At 38.3% G+C, this 15,936-nt stretch overlaps 1 protein-coding gene across 7 annotated transcripts in view; it reads right to left on the bottom strand.

The window, feature by feature from the left end:
• Positions 1–4,576: 4,576 nt before the first annotated feature.
• TASP1 (taspase 1) overlaps positions 4,577–15,936 on the bottom strand; it is a 98,117-nt gene continuing 86,757 nt past the window's right edge. For 6 of the 7 annotated variants that reach the window (XR_013543409.1, XM_020801256.3, XM_073003376.2 and 3 more), the window contains 2 exons: positions 12,137–12,210; positions 4,577–5,646 (listed from right to left, as the gene is read on the bottom strand). Coding sequence is in view for 6 of the 7 variants with exons in the window: in XM_020801256.3 (XP_020656915.1) it covers positions 5,554–5,646; positions 12,137–12,210 (167 nt within the window). In the remaining variant the exon portion in view is untranslated. The remainder of the gene's footprint in view (positions 5,647–12,136; positions 12,211–15,936) is intronic. The other variant, XM_073003354.2, reaches the window with a different exon arrangement.

Genomic DNA, 15,936 nt, shown 5'->3' on the forward strand with positions numbered 1-15,936 from the left:
AATCCTTCCTCTCCTTGTAGACTTTAGAGCCAATGGTGCTTCATGCTCAACAAGTGTGTAGCTGGGCAAAGGGGAGGGAAACAAACTCTGGTGGTGGCTGGCTGAAGACTCTCTAAAGGACTCAACTGCTCTGTTACGAAGATGGAAGTGAACAGCCTCTTCTCTAGAAAACCAAAAATGATTTTTGGGAATGGGTAGGCAAATAGATGCATTCATCTTTGGGACATAGATTAAGTTGAAGCAAAGTCTCAAAATTATTTCTCGTATCAGCCATTAGAGAAATCTACACAGGATTTGTGACGACCCAAATGCTCTAAATTGGCATATAACAGACCACAAGACTATACTCTATACTCCCTTGGATTGAACAGATCTGAGCCACATGGTTTTGGTTATATATGTGAGTTTTTTTCTCAATAAATAGCTATTTCAATAAATACTGTGCTGCTATTCATCACCAGGACATGGCCTGAAAAGGTGGGTCTTGGGCTTACCTAGGACCCCTGTTGTTGGCAGTGCAATGGCCTCTGGTCTTATCCGATCGTGGTGGATCCATGTAGTGGCTGGGAAGGGTGCTGGGGCATTCTGGGAGGATGACAGAGCTCAGGGGAGGTGTGTGTGAATCCAGTTGATTCATTCACACACACACCTCCCCTGAGCTCTGTCATCCTCCCAGCATACTACATTTTGGGGGACATAAGAGTTATACACAAATTTGGAACTACACGGGTCTGACACCCCTAAGCCTAGTGTTGTTGAAGCAGAAATGCAACAGGACTACAAATCCATACAGATTTTGTTAATTGTTACATAACTCATTTGCAGTTCTATAGCTGATTTTTTTTCAGTGCAGAATCAAGGTGTAGTATGTTGTTTAGGGGGATCCTGTTGTGGCGATCACCCTGCTTTGGCTCATGTAGTAGACTATTTGTATGTACCAGTGGGTGATGTTGGGAGGCGGAGCCACAGGAACTAGAAGGGAGGGGTGAGTCAGAGTCTAGAGAAGTTCAGTCAGTGAGAGTCAGAGATGACAGTCTGAAGAAGTCAGTCTGTGGTAGTTAGAGAGTGTGGCAGAGTTAGGAGTTAAAATAGGCAGTTAAGAGTGTGGAACTTGTAAAGAGCTAAAGGAGTTAAGAGTGAAACAAGTTGTTATTAATCTAATGAATACATTAAAGTCTATGAAGAACCTGTTTAAGCAAATTATAATCAATAAACCAGTGTTGTGTTGTTCAACTTTATACTCAGCTGGGACCTCAACCTTTCTAATTAAAGGGTGTTGACACAGGTCAACTGGTAGCAGTGTAAAGGAGAGAATGTGCCATGGGCCTCAGGCTAGTGAAACAACCTGGGGACACATGAGGGGCGCGTCACACCTGTCCATTCTAATTCAGCTCTTTCTGATGGCTAACAGAAGAGTGTTCCAGAGAGTTGGAACCAAGGGCATAAAAGAGCTGCGAAAGATACAGAATTGAAAAACAGTAACCTTTATTTCCAGAACACCTTAAGAGCTATATTCTCAAAGATGTTCTCAAGGAAATATAATATTAAAATTCACTATGGATACAATACACCAACTTCTTAAATGTGATTTTTTTCTACAAATAATATTCCTTGGCCTAAGTTCAACTGCTAATCCCAACTACAGTAGACATACTGAATAAATAAAAATTATTAAGTGTTGATTTACATCCAGCAATTGCTTCAAGGGATGAAACCCAGTGGTAAATTTTGACTAGAGTGGATCCACCGATTTAGTGGGGACTGGGTGAGTCAATTCCTCCATAAATTTCAGTGAGCCTGCTCTAGGTGCAGCTCACTCTTGATTTCAGCCACTATGTCTACTCTAAGTGGAAACAAGGAGTTGATTTAGACCAGAATTATAAACCCAAAGGAAATTTTAAGCACTATCTTCCCATAATCCACACTACAGAAAGATGAAAAACAACCTCTAATTGCTTTTAGCTATCTATATTATTTTTTCTTCATATGCTACATTATTATGGCACAAGTACATGGCCAACCTTGTTAAGAAAAACCAACTGGAAACTATGGCTACATCCCATCTAGTGCAACTGTGTGACCATCTTCAGGTGTTAATGATTCTAGATGTCTGAACACACCTAAAGGGAACAGCCAGTTCTAGCTCCTCTGTTGTCACACTGCTAGCAATGTACCCTATAATTTTCAGCTCCACTGGGCTGGACTACACCTCTCTGCAGGGTTCAGTCACGACCGGAACCTAATGTGATCGCTGCGCGGAGGAGGAACAGAGCTGTACACAGGAAGGCAGAGATGGCTTAGAGGGAACTTTGCTGCTCACACAGTCATCTTCAAATCGGAAAAGTAGATGTGTATGCAACTTGCAGGCTCTACACAAGAGCAATAATTCGGCAATTACTGTGTGAAAAAAAATGACAACACAAGAGGTAAAGCTATTTGTTCCCCAAACTTGCTCAAACTCCTGGGTTTGGTAATCAACACTTAATATGAGCATTTACATACATTAGGTCGACTGCTCTCCCTCTATCACATGAACTAAGTGTACTATTGCTCCTTAGACTGTATCAGCTACTGCCAAGAATGAAAAATTACAGTGTGTTAGGGACTTTGTGCCACACTTCTATCTTTGATCACTGTTCCTTGTTCCCAATGTTGAAAGGCACTCTCTGGGCCTCAAGAGAAATGAAGCCAACACCAATTTACTCAGTACTCTAGTTAGAACAATGTGAGTAAGGAACCTCAGCCCATTTATTAAATTTCCACTCATACCTTCAGGGGACATAAAGAGCAGCAGTGGAATCAGAAGCTGTGAGATTCTTCGGCCATCCCAAGCTAAAATGTTTCAATTGTGGGAAGCCAGAGTTAGATATTTAATACCCACTACATTAATTCCCTGATTCTGACTTTTCACAATGGATTGTGAAACACTGTGAAACTTTGTTCAGTCTCAGTTAATTCTGTGGTACTTCCAGACAGCTATCTAGATAGTGAGAATAATCTTTTACGATACTAGGAACACATCAGATAACTCACCAACAAATGTGTTTTACTGGCAGGATAGATTCCCTATCTGACCATTATCAGTACACAGTTTTTTGAATATTTCTTCATGGAGCCAAGTACAAAAATGCAGTTTTTTTGTACAGTACAAAATGATCATCAGAGGCATGATGCACAGCCAAGACTTCTAAAAATGAGAATGATATTGAACTACATAAAAATAACATCCGTCTAATTAAAATTTGATCAAAGTGACACGACACAAGTGAAGAATGGATCATGTTTCTGGTTTTAACATAAACATTACAAAAAACTACAGCACAGGAAAAGCTAAAGAAGTAATATGACACAAAACTGTGAAGAACATGCATTATTTCCCATGTGTGCTTATCTTTTATACAATTACAACTTTTTCATATAGATATTAACACAAAAAATTGTCATGCTGTTCCATGAAAAGGAAATCCACTATTGGACAATACCTTTCTTGGACCAAGTCAAATGCCACAAAAAAGGCGTGCCAGCTGGTCACAAGTGCCACAGGTTATGTGTGAGTCTTGTGACAAAGTATAAGAAGACTAGCCCTCTTAGGAGTAATAGCAGCGAGTTAAAAAACAAGAAAGGAGTAAACTGACAATGAAGGGAAGCCAGGCTTCATAACTGACAGCACCAGAAAAATCTTGAACTAAAAAAAAGGAATTTACCTTTGTGATTGATGCAAAGGTTGGCAAATGGCTGCACTGAAAACTGGTATCTTCTCAAGCCAAGAAGTACTGGTTCTTTCAGAGCTCAGTCTGCACAAGACAATTAATGTATAGCACAACTGAATCAAGTGCACTTAGAAATTAGCTTAGTGCTGACGTGTTCTATATAACAGTGGTCCCCAACCTTGGGCCTCCAGATGTTCTTGGACTGCAACTCCCAGAAGCCTTCACCACCACCTCTAATGGCCAGGATTTCTGGGAGTTGAAGTCCAAGAACATCTGGAGGCCCAAGGTTGGGAACCACTGCTATATAGGATGATGCACTTTAGCACAAGTAGAATGTTATCAACCTGTAGCCTTTGCTCTTCAAACTTAGCAAATAAACAAGAGTTCACAGCAAATGAATTACTGGAGGACCCAAGAGCTGTTTGCCATTATAAGTCAGCGTACTTTATATCAAGTAGACTGTACCTGATTAAAAACATTTTTGTAATGTTTTTCGTTCAGTTGGGATGTTAAACCAAGTGGCACATCAAATACAGAAGACAAATCAATCAGAATACTAGAAAGACATTGGAAGTTACTGTGTAAGTATTTCTGACAAAGGCATATACTATCTTTCAGTGCAAGATGGGGAAAAATAAGCCTGAGTTACCTTCCCTTAATCAGTCTGGACAAAAGATGGGGGAATATAAACTCTAATTAACTTTCCCAAACAGAATAAGAGGTCCGTTCACAAGTTACTCAACATGATTGTTCCATTAGCCATTACATCTGTGTAAATATAAAAACAATAAAATTGCTAAAGATCCTAAAAGAAGTTATAAGGAAAATGGACTCTCATTTAAAGAAAGCAAGTATATTATCATGAGTTTTCACTGTAAAAATTATTTTAAAGGTCACTTACAATTCTACATGCATAACATGTAAATTTAATTGCAAACATTTATACATCACTGCAGATTTGGAATGTAAGGAACTGAAGAAAGTAGTATCAGAATCTTCATCATTTTCAATGTAGCACACTTTGCATTATTTATCCAGTTAATAGCTTGTTTATTTCTACACCGTTCTCTTAAAAATATATTTAAACCAAAGAATAATATTGACTCTTTCCAATAAACTTTGTTCTTATTTACATTCCAATATTCCATTATACACAAAGTAAAGACTTCATGACTGCACGTTATCTTTACAGAGCCATTCATAATACATAACAGCTGAAGCTATGTAACACTTAACCAGAAAAAGTACCGTCAACTGAACAGTTAAGGGGGCGGGGGAGGCAGGCCACAACCCTATCTTAGACAGCTTCATTGAAACTAACCACACTTTGCTGAAATGAAAAGACATGCCCATACTTGGGAGAAGATAATATGTTTAAGTTATCACTAGACTCACTGAAACCATGAACTATTGCAAAATGTATTCAGCCACTTTTGTATTCCAACCAGCTCTTATGCCTGAACTTTCTCAATATAAAACAATCACATCTATTATAGTGTACTGCACATTTTTTAACCATTTCCCCTTGCAATTTCAGGGCATTCTCATTTTATAGGCAAATCAATTAAAAATAAAAATGTTTTGTAATATTAAATCCATTATACATTTTCTTTATTTGCACAATTGGAAAAAGAGTTCCTACTCCAATGGAGACAATTTTCACATACATTCAAACCAAGTGTAAGAATATAAAGCTAAAGCAGCACTTGTTCCAGGTTACAGTGCACATGGTTGCAATAAGGAGAATAAAATAAAAGTAAAATTCTCAAGACCTGTTAAAACACAAAGGAGCTTATTATACAGAATGGCATCCATGCTGGCCTTGCCAAAGAAGAAGAGCAGTTCAGCCTGTCGGGCTCTCCAGTCGACAAACACCTCCTTCAATTGCCACCGACTGTCCAGCCACAGCACCGGGGGGAAGCCTTGAAATGTGGGTCTGTGGAGAAAGTTTTGTTCATTAAAGAAATACGAAAGTAAAGAAAAAAGGCACCAGGTAACAACAAAAAAGCAGAGGATGAGATTGGAATTCTACCTACACATATCAGGAGTGGAATGCACTGATATCAGGGAGGCTTACCTTCAAAGTAAACTTAACTCTCAATCTTCCATTCATTAACACAAACCCTCAAATGCCAGTGTAAGTATAAGTGGGGAAAAAGGTGTCCAATGTAGCATGCAATAGTGATGATTAAATTAGCATTATGGAGATGAGTCTGATGACAGCATTGTTGCAAAATGCCACTGGATTTCCATTTTGGTAAACTGGAATTGGCTTCCACTATCTCATTAAGGACTGAACTGAAAGGCCAAATTGTTGTGACCCAATATGTGAGAAGAATGGACCGACTAATGAAATCTAAAGCCAGGGTAACCCATGTTAAATATTTTAATGGGTTAAAGACTAAAATTTTATTGGAAAAATTTTACACCCACACCTGGAACAGGCATATTAATAAAACTGGTAACAGTTGCTTACTGTAGTTATTTTGCTTTTGAGGGTATAACTTTAAGTTTCAGTTTTCACAGTATTGCCAGTATGGCATCTTCTTTACATCTTCAATGCTGTGTTGCAGCTTGAGAAGTCCTGAACAATTTCATCCCTCTTCTCCAACCCACACCAGACTTTTTTTTTTTTTTTTTTTTTTTTTTTTTTTTTTTGGTAAATCAGCAAATATTGAGATTCAGGAAATGGGATATCAGCAGGAGGTATTGCTATGACACACTTTGACTCAGAGGGAGAGTAGTAAGATGCAAGATCGACCAGACCAGATGGGCGGGATATAAATCAAATAAATAAAGAAAATAAATAAAAAAATAAAGATTCAGCATCAAATGTCATGAATTCACCAGTGACATAACAAAGACAGCTTGTTATGTCCATCTTGGATCTTTTCAAGGAAAAAGGCAGGGTAAAAATAAATAAATAAATAAATAAATAAATAAATAAATAAATAAATAAATAAATAAATAAATAAATAAGACCTACAAGCACAAAACAAATGGAACCAAACAACGCCCAGTCACAACAGTGCTCAGCACTGTTTCTGCTTAGGATTTTTTAAGTTCAGAGGAGCCTGAGAGATAAAGTCAGCCATACTTCCTATTTTCTTAGTCATTATTCAGAACTACAAGTTAACTACTGACACACAACTTCCAAGGATTCTACTTCGAAGTTGGAATAGGGAGAAACATGTAATGAATAATAAAAATAAAAAATTCCTTTAATGCTACTTGTTGGACAAGCTGAATAGCAAAAAGCTTAGTGGATTTAAAATAAAACTCTTTTCCATATAAACAGATCATTCGGTTCACTTGAAACCAAGTACTAAAGCCAAATTATTTTGTCTTTTCTACAGTAATGTCTGAAAGACTGTGTTTGTTTCATTTTAGAATACTGTATATGGAATATAAATGAAAAGGAAGTGGGGAATGTGTTGCCCTCAATCGACTACACCCACTCCTGCCGAATACACCACAGCCAATGGTGTATCAAGCAGCAGGAAGGAGAGGTACTATAAGAGAAACCTCACACTGTGACATAATGCTGCAGGCACTGTATATTCAAATTTTCTGGGCACAGTTGCAGTCCAGTCTACGAAGAGCTTTACTGGGAGAATTTGTGCCTTGATTCAAAGGAAGAGGTTGCTTGTGATGAAACGTACTGTGCCACACAGTATCCTGACAGGTCTGGTGAAAAAGAATAAACCTCACCTCCATTTGAGCACAACCATCAACCTACTGGGAAGGGGGATCAGAGGGAGGTTGGGATGGACATTGGATACTGGAAAGGGTTATGAATGCTCTGCAGCTTCCCTTGCACTGCTCTCTCTCATTCATAACCACAAAGATGGTTACGGATAGTAGAGAGGCATACTTTAACAGATGTTGATGCTTATACCTCTCCTGCTTTAAAAACATGGCTAAATGTTTGCTTATTGTTTTGTTTTATGTTGTAAACCACGCAGAGTGGCCTTTGGTTAGATGGGCAGTATATAAATTAAATGAATGGATAAATAAATACCTTGGGCTAGGATCTCTCTAAGAGGTCATACCTGCATCCCTTATAAACATACCAGCATCCATTGCAAACACAGGGGCATACAAAGTTATCCTCTATGTATTTCACTTTTATTTTTCTTTAGACAACACTATTAGAAAATGGAAAGAAAGGTATATTTAGCAGTTTAATACTGAAACCAGACCTAGGGAAAGAGTCAGGTTTCATGGCATGAATTCAAAATATAAGAATAGGTTTTTAATTGCCAGTTGAATTTGGAGTGCTATCGAATAGTGTTATTAAGCATTCAAAAATGAGACTGTACACACTCAACATAAAATAAAAAATTCATTTTAAACAAATTATCTCCTAACTAGGATTTTAACCCATTTTAGAACGCAACATCCTAAAGTAGGTGTATTTGCAAAAGCATTCCCTGGCTACTAGCCAGTTAGACATATACCTAAAACTGAATTTAGACTAGTTTTCTCTTCTATAGCATAATGGCATCCTTACTACTCTTTTTGGGGAAGAAAACCCATGACAGACAGGTACCATCAGTGCTGTATGTGACACATGGCATGAATTCAAAATATAAGAATAGGTTTTTAATTGCCAGTTGAATTTGGAGTGCTATCGAATAGTGTTATTAAGCATTCAAAAATGAGACTGTACACACTCAACATAAAATAAAAAATTCATTTTAAACAAATTATCTCCTAACTAGGATTTTAACCCATTTTAGAACGCAACATCCTAAAGTAGGTGTATTTGCAAAAGCATTCCCTGGCTACTAGCCAGTTAGACATATACCTAAAACTGAATTTAGACTAGTTTTCTCTTCTATAGCATAATGGCATCCTTACTACTCTTTTTGGGGAAGAAAGGAAAGAAGTAAAGAAGAAAAAATATTTCAGATAATCAAATATTACAATCTAAACAAGAACATTAGAAGTCATCATTTATTCTTAGAATGGCTTTCAGAATTTCAGTTTCAAACAAGCGGATTATAGTTTAAGCACACCAGAGAGCTAAAGTCCTATATATACTGACTTGCAAATAAGCACCATTGGCACCAGTGAAACTTATTGCTGAGTTAAACAAGGTTAAGACCAAACTGACAGTGTTAAAGTTTAGCTGAAACTGAGTGAAGCCCACCACAGAACACAGAACATCCTTACTACTGGCAATCATATAGACAGAGAGAAAGAGAAGCAAACCTACAATAATAAGTACTTGCATTCCTACCACCCGTACAAGAACCCACAGCGAAATTGTACCACAAATGCTTCCCTCAAGTGCTCACTTAAATTCCTCTATAATCTCAAAGAGGATCTGTATTCGACTTCTTCTACATGTCTCTTTGAGTGCTGTTTTCAAACAAATAGTGTACTAATTTTAGAAAGCATCATGCTGAAAGACAGAAATGGCACGAATGAGTTTTATTGAAATGTGGCCCAAAATAACATTTTCACAGGCAAATAGGTTGCTTCCTGTGAACCATTTCCTATCTTCCTCCTCAAAAGTATATTTTGAGACACACTAAATACAGTTGATGGCAAAGAAAAAGCAGTTACAAGCTCAGTGAGCCACTGCTCCTAAACTGAAACCTTGATTGTGAGCTACTGACAGCCAGGCAGCTTTCACAATCTACTTTGACTGAAGTTTCACAGAGAGCAACAACTGCCATTGGAGATATGGTCAGCTCTTGTGTTTCTGTTGTTGGGTGGTTAGTCAAATATACAAAGCCTATGTCCATGGAAAACTAGCCTCTCAAGGGAAAATGCTATCCTTGAAAGCAAGCATCCAAAGAATGGGGGAATTCTACCAACAGGATCATGTAATGTGATTTATTTCTTGTATAAATAAACACGTCTAAATGTTTTCAGATGTGCTACACAGCCAGTATCAATATGCATTATAGAGTTAATATGTACAACGAAGAAAGTTTTTGGCAAATACAAAATATTACTTCAAGTACAAATATCCCCTCTAATTTTCAAACACACACGGGCTGAAACTTTGCTAAAAGGCCAATGAATCTGCCTAGGAGACAAGCTAAAATACAGAAAATGAGACACATAATGTCATATATATGGCCAAAAAAATGTTGGGAAGTTCAGAAATATAATCTCATTTGTTTTTTTCAAGATGTCAATTATTCTGCTGTATTCGCGAAGGCTTTCACGGCCGGGATCTAATGGTTGTTGTGGGTTTTTCGGGCTCTTTGGCCGTGTTCTGAAGGTTGTTCTTCCTAACGTTTCGCCAGTCTCTGTGGCCGGCGTCTTCAGCTGTCCTCTGAAGATGCCGGCCACAGAGTCTGGCGAAACGTTAGGAAGAACAACCTTCAGAACACGGCCAAAGAGCCCGAAAAACCCACAACAACCAATTATTATGCTGTTTGAGCAATTAATCTGCCCTTATCTATTTTCAAGGTTCTCCATTTCCTCTTTTCCCATTTTCCATTTGGAGACTCACTGCAATATTAGTCTCAGTCTAGGAATATGGAAACTTCTACCTCTTATGAGAACAAATTTCTGCCTGTTATCAGAACAGTCTATTTCTTGATGAGCAGCCAGGTAAAGGTAAAGGTAAAAGTTCCCCTTGACAATTTTTGTCCAGTTGTGTTCGACTCTAGGGGGCGATGCTCATCCCCGTTTCCAAGCCATAGAGCCAGCGTTTTGTCCAAAGACAATCTTCCGTGGTCACGTGGCCAGTGCGACTTAGACCCGGAACGCTGTTACCTTCCCACCGTGGTGGTCCCTATTTATCTACTTGTATTTGCATGCTTTCGAACCACTAGGTTGGCGGGAGCTGGGACAAGCGACGGGAGCTCACTCTGTCGCGTGGATTCGATCTTACGACTGCTTGGTCTTCTGACCCTGCAGCACAGGCTTCTGCGGTTTAGCCCACAGCGCCACCACGTCCCTGTGGAGCAGCCAGGTAATTTGGGGATAATTTCAGGAAAACATTTACAGCCATGGGGTCAAAGGAAAGAGATGGGCAGAAAGATCAACACTCCCAAAGGACTGATCACAACCCTAATTTAAAAGTGAACAAAGAAGAGCAAGCAGCTGTGTCACTCAGTCCAATCAAAAGTACCAGCTGGAGAACTTGCCAGTGGTATGAAAACAATGCACACCAGATGTCCAATGAAAGCTCTGCAAGTGGGAAAAGATCATTACACTGAACTGCAATTTGTATCAAGGCCCCACATGCCACCATCAAGCTAGCTGTGATACAAAAATTGATCCAAAAACTGGGATACAAAGGCTACAAAAATTGTGGCATTACATTATTGCCAATCTAACATACAATGTGCCTAGCACTGTAGTAGTACCATTCCCTCCAGCCAACTGTAAATTTAATATTTAGTTTGTCTAGTGATACAGTCAAACTATCTCCATGTATATCAATTCCCTGGGAAAATGGGAAATCAACCTTATTTCTATGTGAATACACCTGGATATAGAAAACAAATAAGAGTCATAAGGATTACAAGAAACGGACATTTTTTCTGGATTTATGTCATATGGCGTAACAATAACCTATAATACAAAAGCATCTGGTGCTTGTGTGGATGAGGACCATTTTAACTGTATTTAATAGCACAGCAAATATAATAAGAAAACAAATAAGATAGCTAAGTTGGATAATGAGGAACAATAATTGTGCTAGCAATGCTTTCTATTTAATTAAACAAATGTTTTCCCCAATATCTGTACTCTTAATAGTGCCCCATCCTCCGAAAATGGTCACCTAAGAAACCCTGACATAAGTGCTGGATTCTTGCCCTATTCTATCTTTTAGGTTAAACCCACATTGGGTAGAGGGAAATGCCTTAACTCTTCTTCCTTCATCAATGGTTTTATTACTCTTCTACATGTAGAGGATGAGAACAGGGGGCTTTCCATGTAACCTGGAATCTTGATTTTAGAGGATCCCATACCATATGGAGAGACAGCAGAGGCTCTTCTTATTCAGATCTGCTGCCCACCATGTACAGAAGGGCACAGGAAATGGTGACAAAGGAAGTGAAGTCAGATTACTCCCTTCTGCCCCTAACAACTCCACCTAATATACAACACTTTGATAACACATCTGTATCTAGATTATCTGGTGAACAAACTGCCTCTTTCTTGGATTCTTAAAATGCAAGTGTATATTTCCATCCATAATCCTGTCCCTTCAAGCTCATTAAAACGTTTACTTCAATTCGACCCGATTCCTATGAGCAGAATCCTGTTGCATTAAGTTACACTGGCATAAATCAGATTCAGCACCAGAAATAATGAATTTAAACATACTGAATGCTTCCTATCCCCCTTTCAGGTCCTGAGGCTCTCTAGGGCTCCTTTTTACCCAAGGGAAGTCTTTGGGAGCCTTTGGAGGGGGGCATTTAATAGTCAAGTTATTCTTTGTAACTTACCTTAGCTTTGCCATCTTGTGCTGACATATAGCCCACACACATGCTCTCTGTCGTATGACTCCACAGGAACTCTACTATGAAATTGAACAGAACAATCCTTTCTTTACAACATGGAATGTGAAAGAATGTCTTACGTCAAAATACATAGACAGTTCATTTGAATAGTTACTTATTCATTCATCTCATTAAAAAAATTTCTTTACTGAACAAAACACATCCAAAAAACATAACTAAAACAACACATAACATATCTAAAAACAACAGATAAACACACTTAGTTAACATAATTAATCAAATATATTTAACTAAAACTTTTTGCTCCTCTTCACCGGAAGTAATAAGGATGCATTCAGCTTTCCATTTAATAACTCAGAGCCCCTTATTCCTTCCAAAATGACAATGTTTCTTGCGAAGGTTAGTGTTCTTTCCTTTTTATTAATAAAAATTCAATCATCTCCCCATATAACATTATAAATATTCTTATATACCAACCCTTTTAATTAATGTTTAATATCATATGTCAGCTTATTGTTAACAGTTATATTCCAAATCACATTATACCATTTACATAACTGAAAATCATAATGTACTTTCCATTATTATTATTATTATTATTATTATTATTATTATTATTATTATTATTATTATTATTATTATTATTATTATTATTATTATTATTATTATTATTATTATTATTATTATTATTATTATTATTATTATTATTATTATTATTATTATTAATCTTGCTGCTCTTAGTAAAATAGAAATTAATTCTTTCTTCAACTCTCCACACTGAACTCAATCTAAAATAGATAAAAGTGCTACTTCAGGACAAACTTTCATATTTAAGTTTAGTATTACATTCATTTCCTTAAAAACAAACCTCTAAAATTTCAAGATCATTTTGCATTTCCACCACATATGAAAATGCATACCTATAACTTCATGGCATCTCCAGCATAATTTAGAATATTTAGTATCTATATGATCAAGTTTTACCAATATTAAATACCATCTCCAAATTAATGTATAATATTAATTGTTCTTTATTCTTACAGACACACTCTTTAAAATTCTTTTGTCCCATATATTCTTCCACACCTCAGTATTTACTGTATTTTTTGCTCCATAAGGTGCACTTCCCCCCCAAAAAAGTGGGGGGGGGAAGTGTGTGCGTCTTATGGAGCGAATAGTGTTTAAAAAAGTTTTAAGTGACAGAAGAAGGAGAGATGGAGCGGCACGAGACAGAGGAATGGATAGAGGAGGGGGAAGTAGGTAAAGAGAGGGAGGAGTCATGAGAGGGGGAGAAGAGGGGGATAAACGTTTTTAGAGTGCCGGAAAAACAGCTGCTAAAAATGCCCGCCTGGGTCCTCAAAGCTCCATCCCCCTTGCCTTTTCCAAGGAAGCTGCAAGGTCCATCCCACGCGCTAGCCCAATGGCCAACCGAACAGCAAAGCTTTCCCTATGAAGGAGGAAGTCAGGAGGGGTGAGCGACCTTATATGCCCTCCGGTTCACCCCTCCTCTCAAGCTGCTCTCATGGGACAGCCTCATGGTCTCGCGTGCCATCCAGGGAAGCAGAGCAAAGGCACGCCTCACTGCTGGAGCCCTGGCCCCGCAGCGGCATCATCATTCTCACGAGAGAGGAGGGAGGCCTTTTCTAAGAAATGTAAAGAGCGGTGTTAAGGAAAGACATATTGGAGAAAAGTGATCGGGGGAAGAAAAGGTGTTTAGAGTGCCGGAAAAGGAGGGGAAATCGCCACCGCATGACTTCCCCCTGCCCCTCCACGCACACACTCCTTCACCCCTAATGGTGCCTCAAATGCAAGGTGCGTCTTATAGTCAAGTGTGTCTTATGGAATGAAAAATACGGTATTTCTTCTCCCAAATCTACTTCCCATATTGCTTTAAGATCCTCATCTATAAATATTATATAAATTGCTCTGATCATCTCTTTCATTACTATTACCCTTCGTATTTTTCCCTTTGTACTATAATTTCTTCAGATTTTGTCAACTCTCTGCATTTACTATTTCTTTTTACCCATTCTCTAGTCCATAAATCCAACTGAATTAAATTAAACCACAATATTCTTTCTACTTTTAAAACTACTTTTATTTGTTGTCCACTATTTGTCTTCTCTAACCATTCTTCTAATCTGTTAATTCATTTCTCCTTTAATAGCTGTGACAAACCCAGACCTACTGGGATCTGCCACACGTTAACTAAGCTGCCACCAACCATTCCCTATAATAAGTCACACAGACCAGGGATGGATTTTCAAACAAATAAAAGAATCAGGTTTATTTAAATACAACACACAGGGAAAATAAAATGATCAGGTGAATAAGATAAAGTAACGTGGCTTATTCTCATTCATACATGCATACAGTTTGGTTCACACAGAACCCTTAACTTGAAGCACAGACCCTGAACCTATCAGTTCTGGCTAACCAACAGACACCTGAACCTATCAGGTTGGTACTCTGACACACAGTAGTACCCTGTCTGACACACAGACTCCCACACCAGCTTCTTCTTCCCAGCTGCTGCTTCGTCACATCCCAGTGTCTCCTAACTTCACCACACAGGCTTCACATATATATACAGTACAGCCCCTCCTCCTGATGTCCCGCCTTCCACTCCCCATAGGATGGAACTTTCCCTCCAAACCCATGACAGACAGGTAACATCAGTGCTGTATGTAACAATAGCTTCTTCAAATTCTCCTTCAAATTCACTAGAAAATTCTGTAACCCCACTACCAGATATACAGGAGAAATTATTGGAATAAATATGCTTCTATAATTATTCCAAATCTGTAATATATTTTAAAAAGGGGATTTTCTATCTTGTTCACTTTACCGTTATTGTTGATTTTTAAAAAACTATCAATATACCCATCTACTTCTTGCAATTCCAAATTAGACCATATTAAATTATTTGAATAAGATATAAATATACCACAGACCTCATTTGATTAGCTATATAATTTTATACTAGGAAGACCAAATCCTCCTGATTTGGGGGTGTTATACCACATTTTTAGAATTTATCCTTGCTCTTTCATTGTCATTACAATTTGTATTAATCATATTCTGCCACTCTTTCAAATCTTGTTCAGATATCTTCATGTGCAACATCATAAACACAACATTTATTTTATTATTCTACACAAAGCAATTCTATCAAGCCATGATACAGTGCTGTCTTGACTTACGAACTTAATCCGTTCCAAAGCATAGTTGTAACTCCAAATGATCATAAGTCAAAGTACCATTTCCCATTGAAATGCACTGAAATGCAATTAAACCATTCCGGCCAAAGGGGGGGGGGGGGACAAAAAACAAGCACTCCGAGACTGATCGGAAACACGATTAATCCGTTCTGGCCGAAGGGGAGGGGGGGGAAGAAAACAAGCCAAGCATGCTATTGGATATGCAAAAGAAGCAAAGCAGAAAGCAAGCCAAGTGTGCAAGACTCATTGGAAATTGGGGGGGGGGCAAAAAACAATCAAATCTCCCAAGACTCATCGGAAATGGGGGGAAAAACTCCAAAAAGCAAGCAAACTCCCCAAAACCCATCGGAAATGTGGGAAAAACAGAAAAACAAACAACCCCCAAGACCCATCGGAAATGGTGGGGGGGGACTCCAAAATGCAAGCAAACCCCCCAAGACCCATTGGAAATGGGGGGGGGAAGATACAAAAAAACACCCAAGACCCATCACAGCACAGAAACATAACCCCCAGCCCGAAACCACACTGCAAAACCCACCCAGAAAAGTTTTTAAAAAGCAGAAA

This window comes from Pogona vitticeps, chromosome 1 (assembly GCF_051106095.1).
Source record: "Pogona vitticeps strain Pit_001003342236 chromosome 1, PviZW2.1, whole genome shotgun sequence".
Lineage (NCBI taxonomy): Eukaryota > Metazoa > Chordata > Lepidosauria > Squamata > Agamidae > Pogona > Pogona vitticeps.